The sequence below is a fragment of the Mustela nigripes genome, chromosome X (assembly GCF_022355385.1).
Source record: "Mustela nigripes isolate SB6536 chromosome X, MUSNIG.SB6536, whole genome shotgun sequence".
NCBI lineage: Eukaryota > Metazoa > Chordata > Mammalia > Carnivora > Mustelidae > Mustela > Mustela nigripes.
The window spans coordinates 39,885,877-39,901,320 of NC_081575.1; the positions used below are offsets into that span (position 1 = coordinate 39,885,877).

A 15,444-nucleotide genomic window follows, 5' to 3' on the forward strand; every position below is an offset into this window, starting at 1 on the left:
ACACAGTGGTCCACACAGAAAAGGAGACCATCGGTCATCTCAGGAGAGCTTCTGAAGCTTTGGGAAAGTAGTGTGTGGAAGTCTGCTGAGTGAATGGGACACTGGACGATGGACCTGACTTCTCATTCTTTGACAGGAGGAGGCCAGGCTGCCTGGCTTCATCCAACTGCACTGCCCTGGGTTAGCCATTCCCAGGGTCCTGCTGCTCTTATCCTTTTGAAACACCCCCCCCCAAAAAAAATTACCCAGAGGGCATTGTAGGGGATTTGCGCCAGCCAAGCTATATTCCGACCCTAATCCCAGTTAGGGTCCTGCTGCTCTTATCCTTTTGAAACCCCCCCCCCCAAAAAAATTACCAGAGGGCATTGTAGGGGATTTGCGCCAGCCAAGCTATACTCCGAGGCAACTGGTCACGTTTCAGAGGGAGAGTACCCATTTCCCAGCTCCACCCAGAGAGCCGCCCAACCCTGTTCATCCCCTACCTCCTGGGCCCTTCAATCCCCACCCTCTGCTCCCTTCAGCTCTGAGGTCACAGCCAGGCTCAAGAGAAAGGAGTAGATCATATTCAATTCCCGTGATTACGACCCACGGGAGGCTTCTAAGAGGAGCAAAGGGGAGGCAGCACTAGCAGGGTCCTAAGCTCTTGTCACTCGCTGGGGCTCAGGTAGATGGGAGCAGAAGCTAGGGAGAGCAGTCCGGGGCGGGGGCGGGGGCGGGGGCCCACCACCAACCAGCGATTCAAGGACACAAGGACACCCACAAAGAGGCACTGCAAAGATATATTGGGATAGTAAGATGAATAGATTTAATCATTCTTGTTTGAAAAACAAGACATAAATTAGTATATATATATAATTTATATATTTTATGTAGTATATATACTATATACAGACATTAGAAAATGTGTCCTCTCCATGAGGCTGAGGGAGAGGTGAAGGGTGGTGGTGGAATGACGCGGACGGTGGACTGAGTGGCGAAGGTGCAGGATCAAGAAGTTGGGAGAAGAGGAAGACCACGACAGCCCTGGGGCTTGCAGTGGTCACAGGGCAAAGGGTTCCCCACTGGCTGCATCTCTGGCCCACTGAACGACTTGGTCCTAGGGGGAAGGAGAAGCAAGGAAACGGGGGGCTGGCTTCTGCAGAAGGGGCTCCCCTGACCCTTGCCGGTAGAAGCCCCCACTTGGGGCGGCTGGGAGGATCTTTTTGCGCTGGGGGGGGGGCGCGTACCAAGGATGGGCGGGGGTTAAGCACAGTGTACATCTTTATAAAACTCACATAAGAACGAGAGATTTCCCACAGACCTCTCACATAATGGTGAAAGAGAGGCAGAGACAGGGCGTGAGCATGTGGCAAATGGTGGGGCAGGTATGGAGAGGTGGACAAGAAGCAATCTATACAGAAGAAACATTGGCTTTCTTTGTTCCCTACAGTGGGGCAGCTGGTAGGGACTCCGTGTCTTCACTCCTAGGAAGATTGTGGGGGACAGGGGTGGAGCTGGGGCCGGGTAGGGTGGGGGACTGGAGGGGGTGAGGACATGGCAACAGTGGTAGATGTGTGTCAAGGAGGATGCTAAACAGTGTGAATTCCCTTCCAGATGACTCCGGAGAGAGAGAGAGAAAGAGAGAAAGAGAGAGAGAGAGAGAGAGAGAGAGAGAGAGAGGTGCAGGACTGCACCGGGTAAGGCGCTCAGCTTCTTTTCTTAGAGAGACAAATCCACAGGGTCAATACACAGCCGAAAGCATATACTCAGGATTAACATATCACGCTAGCTTCCAGAAGTTTAAGATATAGTCATCAACACCCCCCACCCCTACCCCCATCCCCCCTCCCCCCACCCCCCATCCCCAATCCGTAGCTAAGTCAAACTCCTAAGGACAGTCTGTCTGGTAGATGTTGAAAGAGGAACCGCTCGCCTGGAGCGCCAGCCCTGGCGCTGGGCTGGGCTGGGCCAGGCTGGGCTGGCCTGGGCCGGGCAGGCTCCGGGGCCTGCTCCGGGTCTCCCCGGGGCAGACATTTATCACCAGGTACCTAACCCAGAACGAGTGGGGTGATCCCAGATGCTTGCTCCCTAGTGGACTGAGCCACCCTGCCCATCAGCGAGGGACAGGGCACTTTGGGGATGGCTGGTGTGGAGCTACTGGGCCTGGGGGGCGAGGGCTCCCAAGGCCGCCAGCCTGTGAGGCAGGCCACCGACAGCCCTGCGTGGTGGCTGTTTTCTGCAGACCTGCCCCCCGGGCCCAGGCCCTCTAGGGTGGCTTCTGCCTGGTGAGTGTGAGCCCAGGGTGGGCGGGCACAGCTGGGGGGAGTGCCCTTGGTGCACCCCCCACCCTGCCGCTGGGCATGGTGTCTGGTGCTACAGCTACTGCTCCGTGGGGGGTGGGGAGCAGATGCCAGGAGGAGCTCAAGGCCTGTGGGCCTGCCTGCTTCGAGCCCTGGCTCCCCTGGCCCCCCAGAATGGAGCAGGAAGGTGAGCCTGATGTCACCTGTCAGCCCTAAAGAAGAGATAAAAATCCAGCTCTGCGGCAGGCAGGCAGGCAGGCGCAGTGACGAGGGGCCTTGGCCCTCACAGTGTCGACCAGAGGCCGGGGAAGGGGCGAGGGTGCCCAGGGTGGTGGCCACCCGGAGCCCTCAGGGAACAGCCTTCATCCGGGGAGTTCTCACTCCCCGAAGACTGAAGGCCCGCGGACCCCGACTGGCCGGGCAGACACGGACACTCACCACGAGATGCAAAGACCACGAAGCTCAAACCTGGGGCCGTGGTTGGGGGAGGTGGGGAAGGGGGCAGGTCGGGGCGGGTGCCCTACTTGATGAGGGTTTTTAAGGAGCGGGTGAATGTGCTCATAACAGTCGCTGAAGTTGGGGAGCCCGGGGGGTGCCCAGTGGCCGCGCTGACAGCTGCCACCGCCTGCTGCTGCTGCTGCTGCTGCTGTTGCTGCTGCTGCTGCTGCTGCTGGCTAAGGTTCCGGGTGGTGGACTCCTCAGCGGCGCGCAGTAGAAAGGTGTAGTTCCTCACCACCTCTTCGACCTTGGCCAGCAGCTCTTGGCGCTGGGCCTCAGAGCGCACGATGAACACCAGCCGCACGAAGGTCTCGATGAGGCTGCTCAGCACCTGGAAGCTGCCCGTGATGGCCGCCAGCATATGCGTAGGGCTCTTGTCCACGTTGGCCACGCGGCGGCACGAAGCCCGGAGCTCCTTGAATTTGAGAGCCAGCTCGAGCTTGTACTCGGAGATCTGAGAGACATAGGGCTTCGGCGCACGGGCCTCGGGGCTGGCCACACACTGGCGCAGGACAGTCAGTAGCTCATTGGTGTCCAGCCTGGCAGCCAGGAAGCCGTCGGGCAGGCCATAGGCATGGGCCCGCAGGGCATTGATCTTGGCCAGGCTCCCCTCGAAGGTGGACACACGCAGGTCGATCTCCTGGGTGCGGGAGGCCTCGGGGCTGCTGCTGCTGCAGGTGGCAGCATCCAGCACCTGCAGGGTCCTGCTCACCACAGGCACCACCTGCTCGTCCAGCTTCATGCCGGGCAGGATCTTCATGGGGATGGAGTAGGAGAGCTCGTCCTTGCCGTCACTGGCGTCATCCGCCATGTCACACTTGCGGTAGTAGAAGCAATAGCGGATGGAGCAGCATTTGCCGCTCTCGCTGTCCTCGTCCAGGTCGACGGGCTTCTGGTACACCTCTTCCGGCAGCGAGAACACTGCCATCTGTCTGGGACCTTTGGTCTCGGGGGCAACCTGGACGTATGAGGGGTCTCCCAGGGTCGGCGACTCCAGGGACTTGGTTTTGGGACCCAAGCCTAGGGGGAGGCCTGCCTCTACCTCCTTGGGCTCCCTGGGCAGCATGCCCAGGGGTGGGTGTGGATAGATATCAGAGGTCAGCGAGGCCCTGTCGCCCTGGTCCAGTTCACTGATACTGTAGCGGCGCATCAGCTTCCTATAGTTGTGAGCGCCCAGACACTCCCCCCCTGAGGCACACGTGGTCAGGCAGGACATACCGCTCTCAGGGTCTGATCGGCACTCCCGGGATTCCAGGCTGGTGGAGCGGAGGCGCCCGGCGTTGGTGGGGCTACCGAGGCTCAGGCCCGGGCCGGCCTCCGGCTGCCTCTGGGTAGGGGGGAGCCTGTCCCTCTCCCGCCCCCGGAGCCCGGGCACAGGCGTCTGGGGGGCCTGTGGCCGGCCCCCACGGCAGATGCGCTTGCAATCACAGCTGCGCCTCTGTTCCCGTGACATGCCTGGCCCCTGCTGCACGGGGCTGCTGCGCAGTTGGCAGCTGCAGCGGCCCGGCGCAGGGGGCTGCAGGTACTCGGGGCCCGGCAGCTCCCCTTGGCTGGGAGGCTTCAGAAGTTCCTCGAGGAACTCTAGCTCATACTGCTTCACCTTCTGCAGCTGGGCCTGCCGCTCATCAGTCTCCTTCTTCTGGCGGGTTGGAAAGGTGGCTGAGAATAAATTGCGCAGCCGGAAGGGCCCTCGGGAGGATTTGGGCTTGGTGGGGCCTTCGGAGGCCGAGTGGCCTCTATCCAGGGTTGTCTCAAGCTTCCTGGAGGGCATGGTGCTCACCTGCCGGCTGGCAGCCTGGGGCCTCAGTGGGCTCTGGCCTCGGGGTTGGTAGCTGGGGCTCTGGCCTCGGGACTGGCTGCTGGGGCTGTGGCCTCGGGACTGGCCGCTGGGGCTCGGGAGAGCCATGGAGTAGCTGGCTCGGGGCACCAGGCTGGTCTCCTCGATCTTGCTGCCTTGGGGCACACTCTCCAGCTGCCCCTTCTCCCCTTGGCTGGAGATGGCGGCCGGCTTGTGCAGGGCAGGCTTAGCCCCCTCTGGCCCGGCCTTGCCTGCTACCTCCCCTATGCATTGCTTGCTCAGGGACTCTCGATTCGCTCGTGAAAGATAACTTTTAGGAGGGAAACTTTGCCCAGGCAGCCGGTCCTCTTGTGGTGAGAGGTGCAGGCTGTCAGCCCGGCTGCCTGTGGGCGCTCTGGAGCCAGAAGAGACCTCTGGGCTCAGCGGCTGCTGGGAATTCCGTGAGGTCTCTGGAGCACCGGGGCTCATTTTGAACTTCAGATTCTTATTTGCACTGCCGCCCATCATGCTAACTTCTGATCTTCCCATGCTGACCTCAGGCCTCCCCATGCTGGCCTCCAGCCTTCTCTCCCCGCTGCTGGGAGGGGTCACTATGGCCCCACTGGGGGCAGGTAGGCTCTTAGGGTGAACCACCTGCTGGAGGGCGGCCGAGATGATAGCAGGGGTCACGCTGCCCTTCGGGTCCAGGATAAGCTTGGGGCTCAACCTGACTTCTTTGGGCAGGTTCTCCCTTAGCTCAGACACCTGCTCTTCACTGAGGGATGGTGTGGCTGCCCTCAGTGACATCTCCAGGCCTGCCCTCGCATGGCCGGGCCCTTTGTCCTCAGGAACTGGGGACAGCAGGCTCAGATTCTTCTGCTCACTAAGCTGTGGGGTCAATGCTGGGTGCACAGCCAGGGCGTATGCTCGCTCTCTCTGAGGTGGCTGGGATTCTGATGGGGGCAGCTTCCTCCGAGCGCCAGGGGGGCCAGGACTCTGGCCTGTAACTGCTGGCTGCAGGGCTGGGTTGGGATCTGGGCGCCCAAGAGAGTAAGGGGCCGTGAGGACAGCCTGGGCGGCGCAGCTCTGGATCCGGAAGGGCAGGTCCTTGCGAGCCAGGAGGCTCTCCTTGTTGAGGTGCTGGGCCAGGAAGTAGGTGGTGTTCTGGTGCTGCTTCATGGCGGACACCATCTCTGACATGTCTGTGAGCTCTGAAGAGTTGGTTTCGTGGCCCGAGTCCAGCGATGATTCAGGGGTGATGGTGGCCAGTACAATCAGACCTAGAGGGACAGGGAGGGGGCTTGCTGCACTTACTCCAATCAGGTCCTTTCGCCAGCCTTACATAGGAAGTTTACGGGTGGGGGGAGGGGGGAGCGGTGAGGGGGCAAGGGCAGCCAGCAGTATTTGCAGCCAGGGAGAAAGCCCTTAGGTCAGTCCCAGGACTGGCCTGGAGGAGGGGGCAGGCAGTGGGAGGTATAGGGCTGAGGCGGGGAGGGGGGGAGGGGAGGGGCAGAGGGAGACAAGCTGGAAGAGGGCTCCTGAAGGGCGGGAATCCGAAAAAGAAACAAAAGAGGCATAGAAGAGATCGACAGGGCAGTGTGACGGCAAATTAACATGCACAGCGCATGCAGAACAACGTGCTAATCATCACTATTTTTAGACTCAATAGCGAGGAAATGTTTGTCAATTGTCCTGAAGAGGGCTGGCAGAGAGAGGCCCCTCTCTATCTGGCCCTCCTCATCTGGCCAGGCCAGCCTACAGCTGAGGCCCTTGTGCCTCAGTGTGTCCTCTCTCTGGCGACCACAAGGGGCCTCTCGCTAGCCAGGGAGCGGGTGCTCCAGACTCTGAACAAAGAGAAATGCTGGGGGTGGGGAGGGTCAGGGAGGGGGGTGGCCAAACGCATGCAGACTGCCCACCACCAAGGATGCCCTTGCATACAGAAAAGGGAGGGGCTGGGTCTCTCCCTGGTTAGTCAGGCTGCCTCTGACCCCAAGCTCTTCTTCTTCTCTGCCCACATGTGCCCCCTGCCTCACAGGCTTTCCCATATGCCTTCTTTTTCCCTGTTCCTTTTGTGTTGCTGTAGCATTTACCTGTTCTTTTTAAGGTGTGTGTGTGTGTGTAGGTATGTATCGTGAGTAGGGGTACAGTCTGACACGCATGCATGGCTACACGGTGGACGCACGTGTGTCTGTAACAGGGAATAGCATGCACATCATATGGCTCTCCTACCAAATAATACCTGCTGCTACTAGCTACTACTTATGATGGAGACTAATAGCTTTATTCCTATGTGCTAGGCAGTGCTTTGTATGAATGATTTCATTTTGTGCTCACAGCAAGCCCCCGTGATATGACTATTGTTACCAGACCCATTGAAAATGACAAAAGCGGGGCTCAGAAAAGGTTAAGTGCCTTGCTGAAGGTCGCACTGAAAAAGAGTGAAGAAGCCAGGACTTGGGTGGCTCTGACTGGGAGCCCATGTTCTCAGGCAAGGTAAGGACCTCAGCCCTAAGCAGTGATGGCGCCTGGCCTCCCCTGACCCCAGGGCACTAGGTGGTTGGTTGGTCATTTTGTTTTTTCTTCCAGTCATGTGCGTGCTGGATATTCTTTGCCTGTCTTCTAGATCTCTCAACAGTTTTGCTCTGATCCTCCATCCTGGCCTGGCTCCGTAGCTGTCACAGCCCCAGTCCCTGAGGTCCACCTGCAGGACATTTCCAGAGATGGAATGGTGAGAGCCAGAGCTCCAGCCGGAGCTAAGCAGCCGGTCCCTGACTGGGCGTTGTTGATCCCCTGACCCTATCTGAGCTACCTCTGGCCGTCCACTGCCCTGGAACCCCACGGTGACTTTGACCTCTGCTCCGGAAGAAGCAATATCACCCGCTGGCCCTGCCTGGCCAGGAGAAGGAAGGGGAGGCAAGAGGGAGGAGGAACAGGCCATTACCTGCAGTCTGTGGGGGTTGGGGGTGGGGTCCATCCTCTGAGGCTGCCAGGGCTTCCAGAGCCTGCAGAGTGGACACCAGGGCATCATCTAGTTCCTGGGCATGATCTCGGACTGTCCGGGTCTGCACACTGTCGATCAGTGTCACTGGAATCTCATCATACAGTAGCCCACGCAGGTGGCGTCCTTGTTCCTGGCTCTGGACTGCCCGGCGCTTGGGGTCATCCTCATCTGAACTGTTGTCTCGGAAGCCAGGAGGGGGCGCAGCAATGGCAGGCAACAGCGACGTGCTCTCATCTTCCTCCTCTTCCACCTCCTCACTCCCAGGGGGTGGGAGGGACATCAAGTCTACCATATTGTCACGAGAAGAGCTGGGCCTCCCACCTTTGCGAGGGCCCAGCTGCTCCTGAAGTTTGGCTTTGCAAGAGTCACAGTAGAAATTCAGGGCTTCCGCCCCAAGGGAATTGTCCAAGGTGTAGGACCGGGCCCTGCTGGCGCAAGGCTCATGGTCCAGGCTGGCTGCATCAAAGTCATCAGGGATCACATCGTAACCTTGGCCAGAGCTTTTGGACGTGGGGTCAGACTTGGTCCGGGGCCTGGTCTCCTCAAAGAAGATTAAGTTCTCGTTGACATCAGTCCGGCTTTCCTGTTCCTTCCTTTGTTCCCGCATGTGGAGGTAGCAAAAGCTGACAAGCTCAGAGTCGGCAGGCGGGGGCGTGCTGCGGCTCGACTTCCGGGGGCTGGTGCCCACGCTGCCCACATAACTACTCTCCTTTTTCCCCAGGTGGCCCCCAGGGACAGGGCGGTGGGCACTGTGCATGTAATCTAAACCCAGAAAGAGAATCAACAGATGAGCCCTGGTGTCGAGGACTGTGGCTGAGCTCCCTTGGCGTATCTGGGGTGCCACTGGATTGGCAGGTACTGACAGAGAGGATTACCTGGCCGCTAGAGGTTAGGGGAAGGGGCAGCCATGTTGTTGCCAACCCTCAAAGTAGAGTGAGGAGACCAGCCCCATGGGAAAAGGCATGGGGTGATGGGGGAAGGAGCTGAGCACCTTGTTATCTAGGTACGCCTGGGCTCTCACCCAGGTATACCTGGTCTGAAAGTCAGCTGTCCACATACTTTAAAAAAAAAAGTGAAATTTGTTTTATGTCCCCCTGGGAACTGGCCCAGCACACCCTCCCACCCTCCATCCCCATATTTTTCAGAGCCTTTCCAACCCCAGTGCTCTATTATGGATCTCTACTAGCAGAAGGAAATAACCTGACCAGTTCCTTGTGCCTTAGAGGACTGTTACGGAAGGACCCTAGAAGACTAAAGCACTACTGGTAGTATTCTGGGCATCTGAATGTGTAAAGTATATGGGAAATAGGCTGGGACGTGCGTATGTGGGAGGAGGGTAGGGGGAGCATTCTTCCAAGCCCTCACATCTCATTATTTCTCTGTATCTGGGCAGGGCTAGCCTGCATGCTACGCAGTGTTCTTGCCAACAGCTTTTTAATGACGGTCGGTATGCACATCTGAGAATTATCCATAGCGAATGAAATGCTTTCTCTCTAAATGCATTCTCTCTTGTAGACTGTTTTGGGGGCCCTTCCCCGTGTCATCTGGGAGAATATACTCAGATAAGACCGATTCATTTTGCTAGCAGCAGACAGAACAGATGGCAAGAAAGCACTAATGAAGGCTAAGGTCACCACACATGAACCCATTTAATCCTCACAACAAGCCAGTGAGGTAGGTGAGGTCACTATCCCCATTTTGCAGAGAGAGAAATGGATCCATTTGGTTATGTGACCTATCCAAGGTCACATGAATCATAAATGGTGGCCTGGATTTGAACCCAGGTCTGAGGGACTACAAAGCCCATGTTTTTAACCAGTACCCTATTGTTCATCGTGGCAGTCAGTGTGTCAGTGTTGCTTTTCACAAGAGCTTCCAACCATCACAAAAACATGGTGTTGGCACTTTGCAACAGAGTCCCAAAATACATGAAGCAGAAACTGACTAAATCAAAAGGAGAAACACACAATTCAACGGCAATCATTGGACCCTTCAATACCCCACTTTCAATAATGGATAGAACGATTAAACATAAGACCAACAAGGAGATAAAGGACCTGAACAACTATAAACTAAGTAGACATTAAGTAGTCACAGAAATCTATAGGACATACCCCCTACCAACAGCAGAATATACATTCTTCTCAAGGGCATCTGGAATGTTCTCTAAGATAGACCAGATGGTAGGTCATAAAATAAGCCTCAATAAATTTAAAAGAAATGAAATCATACAAAATATGTGGGTTTTTTTTTAGCATAATGGAATTAGAAATCAGTAACAGAAAGAAATTTGGGAAACTCACAAGAATATGGAAATTAAACCAAACATCCCCAGATAGCCAATGGTTCAAAGAAGAAATCACAAGGGAAATTAGAAAATATTTAGAGATGAATGAAAATGAAGATACAACATATCCAAACTTAAGGGATCTAGCTAAATTAGTGTTTAGAGATTAAATTTATAGCTATAAACACATACATTAAAAAGGAAGAGTTTTTACATCCGTATCTTAACCTTCCACCTTAAGAGACTTGAAAAAGAGGAGCAAACTAAACCCAAAATAAGCATAAGGAAAGAAATAGTAAAGTATAGAGGACAGAAAAACAATAGAAAATCAAAGAAAATAAAGCGGTTTGGGTTTTTTTTTTTTTTTAAAGATTTTATTTATTTGTCAGAGACAGAGGGAGAGAGAGCAAGCGAGCACAGGCAGACAGAGAGGCAGGCAGAGGCAGAGGGAGAAGCAGGCTCTCTGCCGAGCAAGGAGCCTGATGTGGGACTCGATCCCAGGACCCTGGGATCATGACCTGAGCCGAAGGCAGCTGCTTAACCAACTGAGCCACCCAGGGGTCCCGGTTTTGTTTTGTTTTGTTCTGTTCTGTTTGAGAAAGAGCTTCCATGCATGTGTGAATGGGGGAAGGGGCAGGGAGAGAGGGAGAGGGAAAATTGCCAGCAGGCTCCATGTTCAGTATGGAGCCTGATGCGGGGCTCAATCTTATGACCCTGAGATCATGACCTGATCTCAAATCAAGAGTCAGACGTTCACCTGACTGGGCCACCCAGGCACCCCAAAAGTTAGTTCTTTGAAAAGATCAATAAAATGGACATTTAGCTGTAGAGACCAAGCCAAAAAAAAAAAAAAAAAAGAGAGAGAGAGAGAAGATTCAAGCTACTAAATCAGGAATGAAAGAAGGACCATCACTACTGACTCTACAGGTACAGACTTGATTATATGAGATTATTATAAATAAGCTTATGCTAAAAAAAAAAAGCACTAGATAACCTTGATGAAATGGACAAATACCTAGAAATATATGCTTAAAACTGACTCAAGAAGATAGAAAACCTGAATAGGCCAATAAAAAGAAATAAATTGAATTAGTAATTAAAAGTACCCACCCATGCCCCCACTAAAAATAAAACTTGGGCCCAAATGGCTTCACTGGTGAATTATGGCAAATGCTCAAAACACTTAAACAAGTTCTTCATAAACCCTTCCAAAAAAACAGAAGAGGAGGGAACACTTCACAACTCATTCTACAAGGTTGATATTACCATGGTTCCAAAACTAGACAAAACATCACAAGAAAACTATAGAGCAACATTTCTTCCACATATTTCTTCCACAAAGTTCCTCAACAAAATACTAGCAATCTGAATCCAGCAACATAAAAAGTATGATACACCATGACCAAATGGTATTTATTGCATGAATGCAAGGTTGGTTTAGCATCCAAAAATCAATTAATGTAATACACCATGTTAATAGAATGGTGGACAAAAAACACATGATCATCTCAATAGACTCGGAAAAATAATTTGGCAAAAGCCACCACCCTGTCATGATAAAACTGAAAAACTAGAATAAAAGGGAACTTCCTGAACATGATAAAGATTGTCTATGAAAAACCCATAGCAAACATACCTGATGGTGAAAGAGAGAAAGCTTTCCCCCTAACGTGACGACAAAACCCAGAATTTCTCTTCTTAACACTTCTATTCAACACTGTACTAGAAGGTCTAGCCAGGACATTTTGGCAATAAAATGAAATATAAGGCATCCAGATTGGAAAGGAAAAGTAAAACTATCTCTACGTGCAGATGACATGACCTTGTATAGAAAAAGAATCTCAAGGAATTCACAAAAAATTATTAGAGCTAATAAGCTCAGCAGGATCACATGGAAAAGGACAATACAAAAATTAATTATATTGTTACAGAGTATCAATGAATAATCCACTAATGAAATTAGGAAACACTCTATTTCCAATAGCACCAAAAGGAATAAAATACATAGGTATAAATTGAACAAAAGAAGTGCAAGACTTGTACAATGAAAACTACAAACATTCGTGAAAGAAATTAAAGAAGATTTAAATAAATGAAAAGACATTCTATATTCATGGATTGGAAGACCCAATCTTGAGTGCCTTCCAATCGAACATAGCAGTACTTCCCAAACTGATCTACAGATTCAACACAGTCCCTATCAGAACCCCAACTGACTTTGAAAATAACTGATGAGGTAATTAAAAAAATCCATATGGAATCACAAAGGACACGTAATAACCAAAACAATCTTTAAAAAAGAACAAAGTAGGCGGACCCACACTGATTTCAAAACTTAATACAAACCAATAGTAATCAAGATGGTGTGGTACTGACTCAAGGAGAGACACATAGGTCAATGGAATAGAATTGAGAGTCCAGAAAGTAAACTCTCATGTTTATGGTTAAAGAGCCCAATTTAAAAATATAGATAGTTCATGAAGGAAGAACACAAATGGCCAATAAGCACATGCAGAGATGTACAATAGCATCAGCTATGATGATGCGAATCAAAACCACGAGATACCAATTCACACCCACTACAGTGGATGTTCAAAGGAAAAAAAAAAGATGGACAGGAATAAGTATTGGTGAGGATATGGTGAAATTGAGTCTTCCGATATTGCTGATGATAATGTAAAATGGTGCAGTCCTCTTGGGAAACAGTCTGGCAGTTTCTCAAAGTTAAGCATAGAGTTACTGTTTGACCAGCAGTTCTGCTCTAGTTGTATACCAAAGAGAAATGAAAACCTATGCCTCCAAAAACACTTGCACATAAAGGTTTATAACATGATTATTCGTAATAGACACAAGGTAGAAACAACGCAACTGTCCATCATCGGATGAATGGATGAACGGAAGGCAATCTTTCAGCACTATGGAATATTATCTAGCCATAAAAAGGAAGGAGTTAGTGATATAGGCTACAACGTGAAGGACGCTTGCATTACACTAAATGAAAAAAAAAAAAAAAAAGCAAGCCACAAAGAAGACTATATATAGTATGGCTCCATTTACCCAAAATGTCCAGGATATGCAGAACTATAGACCCAGAAAGCCAGTTCATTCATGGTTGCTTAGAACTGGGTGGTCACTAGGAGGGAACCAGGGAATGAGTGCTAACGGGTACAGCATTTTTTTAGGAAGGGTAAAAAGGTTCTAAAATTAAATTGTGGCAATGATTACACAATCCTGTAAATATATTAAATATACTAAAAAAATGCTGAGTTGTTGGGGTGCCTGGGTGGCTCAGTCGGTTAAGCAACTGCCTTCAGCTCAGGTTATGATCCCAAGGTTCTGGGATCAAGCCCCACGTCAGGCTCCTTGCTCAGTGGGGACTCTGCTTGTCCCTCTCCCTCTGCTGCTTCCTCCTGCGTGTGTGTGTGTGCATACTCTATCTTCCTCTCTGTCAAATAAATAAATAAAATCTTAAAAAAAGATGCTAAGTTGTGAACTTTAAATGGGTAAATTTTCTATCTTTGAAATTATATTTCAACAAGGCTGATTCTTTAAGGAGCGCCTGTGTGGCTCAGTCACTTAAGTCCAACACTTGGTTTCAGTTCAGGTCATGACCTTGGGGTGGTGGGATTGAGCCCTGAATCAGGCCCACGCTCAGCACAAAGTCTGCTTGAGATTCTCTCTCTCTTTCTTCCTCTGCACCTCCCCCCTACTTGTGCTTCCTCTCTCTAAATAAATGAAGAAATAAAATCTTTTTTGAAGATTTTTATTTATTTATTTGACAGAGAGAGAGACAGCGAGAGAGGGAACATAATCGGGGGTGGGGGGCGGTGGGAGAGGGAGAAGCAGGCTTCCCGCTGAGCAGGGATCACAACCTGAGCCAAAAGCAGATGCTTAAAGACTGAGCCACACTAGGCGCCCCAAGAAATAAAATCTTTAAAAGAAAAGCTGTTTATTTAAGAATAAAAAGCACAGCACTGGGCACCAAGTGTACTCTCAATCATTATAAAAAGGGCCAAAAAATGCGCTCTGCTCTTGAAAGAACTTCATGGGGTTTATCTCACCATAATCCTGTCAAATCTCTCCTGACGTAGGAGCTGTTATCGTCAGTTTCCAGATGAAGCAACTGGGACTGTTTATGGAATTTGTTCATGATCACGCGGCTAAGACATGGTCTCTACCTTCAGATTCCAAGCCCTCCCTGTCTTCCATGGACCCCACTGCCCTTTTCAATACAGAGTCCACGTAATCAGGTCAATCAGGCCTTGGTGGCTGTATCTAAATCTAGGGTACTTTGGATCAGCAGGGGGAATATTAACGTCACAACCCTTTGAGCCTCAGTGAAGAAGTGCTCTACAGCAGAGCTAAGCCAGGAGCACAAATGATCAGTTCCGGAGGTTTCTATCCTCAGGCACTGACCACAGGTCCGGGCCATGCACCAGGTGCTGACTACCTACGAGACAGCTGAACAGTCAGCCCAGCCAGCCTGGCAACAAGCTGCCATCAGAGGTGGCTCCTGGGGGCATTTCCAAAAGCAGGTGGTGACTCCTCTCAGATCAGGGCTGGAGGTCTAAGGATGGCTCCCCTCCCTGCAAGGTGGGAACATTTCCCCACAGCAAGCTGACAAGGCCAGGGGAGGCCTAGCCCACCACTTGGTACTGTGATTTCCAGATCCGAGGAGCAATACAGTGCTGTGCGAAGGAGAAAATATGTTTGGAAAAGCCCAAGTCTCCTCCAGACATAAGGTTAGAAATGCTAGGAGAGCCAGGTGCGCTGGGCTGATGGCTGGAACAGTGTGCCTCTCAGATTCAAATCTGCTGTAAATTGCTCATCAGCTTTCCCCAAGGGGGATGTCCTAGTCTAGCTCTCTGTACTCAGCCACTCAGAAGACTGCCTTTTAAAAAAATGCTTGCAAAGAACAGGCTGGTGATCCAACTAGAGTTATGTTCAAAATATATGCAGTGTGTACACACACACACACACACACACACACACACACACATAGTGCAACACGGAATCAAACAGCTTTCTATTAGTTGTCTTTGCTGTATTCTCAGTCTGATGATCAATACTGGTCAAAGGGACGATCTGGAGGCCTTTAGAGGCCCTCAAGTTCTTTCTGAATCACCCAAAAAAAGCACCTAGTATGTTCAGTCAAGCTTTAGATATCTTGTGTGTTGCTGGGTTTTAACTACATGAAAATGGGTGAGCCACGCATGGGATATACAGTAGCCATTAATCAGAATATTCAATTTACCAGACCAAGCTGTTTCCTAACCATGGCAGAAAATCAGGGACTTCTTCTGACTGGGGTCCCCACTGAGGCCCCCAAATGCTTCTTTTGCTGGATTTCTCCCAGGATACTGGAGAGAAATGGCAGCTGAGCACTGAGTTGGTGGGGCTAGCTGGCAGCTGCTGTGGGACAAGAATATGGACGGAGGCAGACAGATCAGCCCTTAAGTGGGCTGGAGCTTTGGCCCTGAGGATAAAGCCCAGAGGAGGCTTGCAGGATGCCCGTTCCCTAGAGATCTTCACTAAACAACAACTGGGCACCGGGGCTTCTTTTTTGGGATGAAAGCGGGGGAGGTGGAACATGGAGGAAGCA

At 51.5% G+C, this 15,444-nt stretch overlaps 1 protein-coding gene across 2 annotated transcripts in view; it reads right to left on the bottom strand.

The window, feature by feature from the left end:
• Window positions 1-1,859: 1,859 nt before the first annotated feature.
• Window positions 1,860-15,444, bottom strand: part of FRMPD3 (FERM and PDZ domain containing 3) — a 42,624-nt gene continuing 29,039 nt past the window's right edge. Inside the window, exons 10-11 of one of the 2 annotated variants that reach the window (XM_059385459.1) lie at window positions 7,496-8,317; window positions 1,860-5,834 (exon numbers count right to left, since the gene is read on the bottom strand). In XM_059385459.1, the coding sequence (XP_059241442.1) occupies window positions 2,800-5,834; window positions 7,496-8,317 (3,857 nt within the window). In that variant the 3' untranslated portion in view covers window positions 1,860-2,799. The remainder of the gene's footprint in view (window positions 5,835-7,495; window positions 8,318-15,444) is intronic. The other variant, XM_059385460.1, reaches the window with a different exon arrangement.